At 49.1% G+C, this 6,069-nt stretch overlaps 1 protein-coding gene across 1 annotated transcript in view; it reads left to right on the forward strand.

Annotated features, from left to right (window-relative positions):
• Positions 1–1,247: 1,247 nt before the first annotated feature.
• The window catches only part of TSPOAP1 (TSPO associated protein 1), a 181,227-nt gene continuing 176,405 nt past the window's right edge, over positions 1,248–6,069 (forward strand). The window contains exon 1 of the mRNA XM_075059526.1: positions 1,248–2,260. Coding sequence (XP_074915627.1) covers positions 1,889–2,260 — 372 coding nt within the window. The 5' untranslated portion in view covers positions 1,248–1,888. The remainder of the gene's footprint in view (positions 2,261–6,069) is intronic.

Here is a 6,069-nt window from a genome sequence, read left to right on the forward strand (position 1 = left end):
TCAGGAATGAGGTGGAAAGACCATTTGTGACCTTGGGAGATGGAGAGAGACAGCAGAGATGGAACTAACCTACAGAGTAATCTACCACTGAGTCAGAAATGGGCTTTCATCACAAGCGGACCCTGGGAATCAGTGCTAAAAGCAGCATGTGACCCCACCCTTGGAGAGTCGTACATGGGACTGACAGAGACCTGAAGGGACTGGCATTTTTCTTACACTTTTGCAATACTTGTCTGCTCTGCTATGTGATGTCTCTGAATAAGTGCTCAAAAATTGCAGTGACCTATTTTACTTTTGTGTTACACTGTGAGCTCATGTCTAATTTGCAGTCCAGCATCCCTCAGCTCTCTCTTCAGAACCCCAGCTTTCCAGGTTTCAGCCTCTGAATTTTGTAATGTAGAGGGATTTCAAGCAGACCCCATGCCTTTGGTTGGTGTGTGTGAATTGTGTAGCTAGCCTAGAAGACAACGGTTTAGGGTGCGTTGGTTAGTGCTGCTCTATAGTTGCCATAATTAGTACATGGGGTGGGCAGGAGTTTTAACTTGCCAGAGGGGAAAATGAGAAGCATCTGAATCTTCCCTCTGATTAGAGGATTAGAGCCATCAGCTTCATCAGTTTTATCAGGAGAGGCAGTTGAAGGCAGAGCTGTGCTGCTTCCTCCTGTAGGAACTGACCATTCATGCGGGAGCTGATCTGGGAATGCATTTTACTGACAACAGAGTAACTCCTGCTGTCATGCAGTGCATTCCCTGCTGGATGATCTCTTTAAGGACTCTGTGTCTTGGACTCATTCTGTACAGGCTACCAGACCGGGCTGTGGAGCTGTGACTGCTGGTCCAGCTGAGGTCTCTGTATTATTGGACTGCAGTTGCAGTTACCCACACCTATCCCCCAGCTGTCAAAATGCAAAGTTGCTTCAGCCAAAGAGTTAGAAAGTGATTAAAGACTGAAATGACAGGTGGGAGGGGCTCTTTGGTTCTGAGTCCAGTAGGGATTCTGGGTGCATGCTGTCAATTTTGGCTCAGCAGAGGTAGCTGTGGATTAGAAATGCATGTTATCTGACAGCTCTGTATTGCAGTACCCTAACCTCTAATCAATAGGCAGCAAACACACCATTCCAGCATGATTTCCATGGAAACCAGAAGTCTCTTCCTATTGGAGGGCTCACAGGAGCTACACAGTCCTACTAGGTGCATGTCCCATTTTAATATTGATGACTTTGCACTGTTTGTGCTGGTGATTTTGGTGATTCCACAGCTGGCAATGGAGCGTGCACTGGAAAAATCTAGCAAGCAGCACGGAAGGATTCCTTGGAGCTGTTAAGGGCTGACAACTTTACCAGCCCCTCCACTTACGTCATCGCTTCAGTGTGTGTGAGTATGAGGCAAGCACTAGATCGGACAAGGCCTCCATAGCACAGAGCTGCAGATGAGCATCAGACCCTGAATAAATAAGCAGGCCTGCTGGATGCTGTTTGCTCTGTGAATGAGAACCGAAGACCCTGCTGAGTGATGACAGAGCCGGTGCATTGAGGATCTGCAACTGAGAACACAGACCCTGATATTCTGCAGTTCATTTAGCAGTCTTTGTATGATAGGAAGGAGGGGGAGCTCAAACAGTGGATTTTCTGTCTGCAAAACCTTTGACAGGTCACAATGAGGATGATGCGAGGTAACCCTTTCCTAGCAGAGAGACTCGTCCATTTCCTTTTATCCCTGCAGTGAAGAAATGCAGCCCAAGATGTTCCCAGGATTCTCTCCGGTGCTCGGGCTGTGATGTCTTCAGGGTTTTTATCCTGTCCTCTGGAGCTTTGTGGCTGCAGAAAATTCCTAGCTGTAGACAGGGTGGGATCAGTGTTTGAGAGAAGCACATTGCCCCACAGAAAGACATGGAGAAGCAGGAAGAAATGAAGCCACATGCTGACTTAATACAGCTGTCACCATGTCAGGGCTGTCCGGCATGGCACAGCAGCATAGTCCCTGAAGATCTTGTATGTCAGGACTCAGCCTTGGTGACAGATATGCAAGAAGGGGGAGCCCCTTCGATGGATACTGGCAATGGGGTAGTTCTTGAACTGACGCCTGGGGTGCCAGAGCCTGGTCTAGAGGAAGTCAGAAACCAGTCAGTCCTGGTCCAATCCCAGGAAAGCTCCCTGTGGGCCCTAGACAAATGGGAGGTGCCAATGCAACCTCTGGAGTGCATTAGGCTTCAGCGTGCAATGGAGGGGCTCAGACACTACCAGACAGATGGATCCTCCAAGGTAAGGCCATTTGCTTTCACGTGGGGAACTGCCGCATGTGTTTCAGTTAAAGAAAGAGATTCATATTGGTGTGTCAGCTGGGGTGCTTGTGAGATGAGACACCAACACTGACTTGGTATGGAGAGAGGCACAGGCTGTCTCTCCATGACTGAACTCTCACACCTACAGCTCAGTAAATCTTTGCTGTGGGCTTGAGGTCAGTTCTGAGGAATGACTGTGTGTGTTGCTTGGAGGACCGAAAGTGAAGGCACCTGTCTAGCTGGTTGCCCTTTTGCAGGGATCTCCAATTGGCTGTACTTTGGCCAGTGCTGGAGGATAGTTTGTGGAGCTTGGATGAGAGCTACCTGACTGTGGGGGGTGGGGAGGTGCTGGTTCTCAGCAGATGGAGTCACTGTGCAGTGCAAAGGGGAAGGTAGATCTTTTTGTCACTGCAGCCTCTCCTCGCTCCTGGCTTTCAGACTGGAGAGTGCGATGGGATTAATTGGAAGTTTCCTCCATGATATCCTTGATCTGCTGAGGTGATGCGGTGCGGGTCTGCTGGCCCCAGGCACTTGCACCACGGTTTGCAGGTAACCCCAGGCATCATTCAGCCAGTACAGTACCTGACTCCACCCAGCATCTCCCTGGGGGCAGGGCAACAGCGTTCCACAGTTTGTAAGTTCCCTCCTCTCCCGGACACATCATACTCCCTCCATGTCCTCTTGGGGAATCCAGGGATTACTGTGAGAACCCCACCAATGGCAGCACGCGGGACATGGGAATGACCCGGCCAGGCTTTCTGAAAAGGGGAAAAATAGAGACTGGGCCCATTATTATAGTGATAGACAGAGAAGGCCTGAAAAGGGGTTGGGGTTTTTACAATAGGTATTCAGGACATGTCTACCCTATATTCCTGGAAAGTGGCAGGTTTGGCACATTAGAGAAACTGCAAGTGAAAACTAATTATGTGTGAACGGACAAGGCTTTAGTTCATAGATGCATAGATTTTAAGGTCAGAAGGGACCATTATGATCATCTAGTCTGACCTCCGGCGCAATGCAAGCCACAGAATCTCACCCACCCATTCCTGTAACAAACCTCTAACCTATGTCTGAGTTACTGAAGTCCTCAAATCATGGTTTAAAGACCTCAAGGTGCAGAGAATCCTCCAGCAAGTGATCCGTGCCCCATGCTGCAGAGGAAGGCGAAAAACCTCCAGGGCCTCTGCCAATCTGCCCTGGAGGAAAATTCCTTCCCAACCCCAAATATGGTGATCAGTTAAACCCTGAGCATGTGGGCAAGACTCACCAGCCAGATACCCAGGAAAGAATTCTCTGTAGTAACTCAGATCTCACCCCATCTAACATCCCATCACAGACCACTGGGCATATTTACCTGCTAATAATCAAAGATGAATTAATTGCCAAAATTAGGCTATCCCATCATACCATCCCCTCCATAAACTTCTCAAGCTTAGTCTTGAAGCCAGATGTGTCTTTTGGAAGGCTGTTCCAGAACTTCACTCCTCTAATGGTTAGAAACCTTCGTCTAATTTTAAGTCTGAAATTCCTAGTGTCCAGTTTATATGCATTTGTTCTTTGAACTCGTTTGGTTTTTTTGAATGCCCTGTTCAATGCAAACACTTGAAAAGTTCACTTTGTTAGAGAGTCACACTACAATTTTGAGTGTGACTCTCTAACGAGTGTAGCACGGTACCCGTGGGGTGGAGGCAGGTTTGTACTCATCCTGGCTTGCTGATGCTACTGCTCTCTGATGTGCAGGCTACCCCAGCTTTACTACTGGTTTTAGTGCACTAGCTGAAGGAGAGAGAGTGTGAGTGTGATAACACAAGCTGGGAATCACAATCCCAGTTCATGCTGTAGATGTATTCTCAGAAGGGGGAGAAAGGGCATTTGGAAGCTGCTGCCAGAAGCCTAGTTGCTGTGCTCACTGGAGTTCAGCACCTCTGGTGTGCTGTTGTTCCTCATTAGCCCCTGATCTGGCAAATACAAATTGCGTGACTCCCTGATAAGGTATTGGAGACCTTGTCTTCACAACTAAAAGAGATGCGTTTTTTATCTTGGGGTAGCTAATGCACTTGAACTATCCTGAGGTGACACATGGAGAAGAGCAGAAGCTTTAGCTTACTGTGAGGTAAGATCGCTGACCATGGTGAGTTTACTTGCAGTAAAACTAAGGGTATGTCTACACAGCAAAGAAAAACCCATGGCTGGCCTGTGCCAGATGACTTGGGCTTGTGCAGCTTGGGCTGCAGGGCAGTTTCATTGCTGTGTAGACTTCTGGGTTCAGGCTGGAGCCCAGGCTCTGTGACTCTCCCATCTTGCAGGGTCCTGGAGCCCAGGCTGGAAGCAGAGAGGTGCAGTGAGGGCACAGGGCTGTGTGTGAGGTGGGGAGGAGATGACTAGTTCTGATTTGCCTTGGGTAATCCGCTGTTCACTGTATCACACATCCATCTCCGTGCTTGCTTTATAGAGGTTCTGACTCTGCTCTGGCTCCTAGCAGGGGACTTGTTCCATTAGCTCATGGTCATAGCTGCTGAGCAGTCATTACCCAGATACAATCCTGAACCCTCCCAGCCTTGTACGTTTCTGCAGACTGCTTGCCTGGGTACCCCCCTAAGGATCCTGCAGACACTTGGCTGGATGACCTCTTTGATGCCCTGTGTTCTCCTCCTCTCATGCACACCTCTCATTCTGGGAGTTGCCTCTCCTGTCCCTGGTTGTCAGTAGCCGTGGGCGCTGCTGCTGTGCAGTGAGTCAGAGTTCCAGCAGAGTTAGCGTGTCTCCCACTGGGAAAGAGTTAAACGTCTCATCCTGATGTCAAACACAAGAAGATTAAAGCTTATCAAGTGCGGCCCTGGATTGCTCCCTCGATGGCAGTCACAACTTAACATCCTAGGTCACAGGAGCATAATTCACTATCAAGCGATAACAGATACTGATCCTTGATTGGCCTGTGTGAAATGTGGTCTCTCAGTCCAGTTCCTGGCAGGCAGGTGCTTATGTCACAGAATAATGTTAGCGGAGGCTGGGGAGTGAATGGGCAGAGACAGGATGCTACCCTTTGTCTGAGAGCTGGTTCTTCCAGGTCAGGGCTGGGGCATGTGGGTGGGCATGGTGAGGTGAAGCTTATAATGCGGTTCTGTGTGCTGTGCTTGTTCTGGAAATAGAAGTTGTTTGTCCTCTAACAGAGCTGCTGTCACCAGCAGTAACCAGTGCCTTCTGAAAACCGAACATGTGCTTCTGCAGGGCAGGGTGTCCACCATCAGAGTGCATGCCCCAGTAATGCACACTGGGATATTTTGTTGCTGGAGGAGCACAGAAGTTGATTCTGTTCTGAAAACCTTGCAGTTTGGGTACCAGTTGTAGCTGGCATGACTTCTGTGCTTGGTGGGGTGGGCCTGGCCACTGTGTGCATGTCTTATTTTCTGGATGCCAACCTGAAACACCCTAGACCTGATTTTCTCACGTGCTGAGCACTCACAACTTCAGCTGAGGTCAATGGGAGCTGTAGGTACTCAACAAAGCTGTAAAATCAGAACCAAGGTGTGGTAATCTAGCCTCCCAGTCCCAGACCTGGACTTTAGTGTCCACCAGTCTGGTCCTGTCCCAAATCTGGACTTTTAAGCATCAGACCCCAACAAATCCTAACCCTCCGCCGCCCGTTGTTGTTCCACTGCACAGGAAATTTCCCAGCTACAAGGCAGGTGAGGACCCGGAGACCTTCTTAGAAAATTTCGAAAGGGTCTGTATTGGGTACAACATCCCTGAAAACCAGTACATGCTAGAGCTGAGGTCACACATCAGTGG

The sequence above is a fragment of the Chelonoidis abingdonii genome, chromosome 20, assembly GCF_003597395.2.
Source record: "Chelonoidis abingdonii isolate Lonesome George chromosome 20, CheloAbing_2.0, whole genome shotgun sequence".
Lineage (NCBI taxonomy): Eukaryota > Metazoa > Chordata > Testudines > Testudinidae > Chelonoidis > Chelonoidis abingdonii.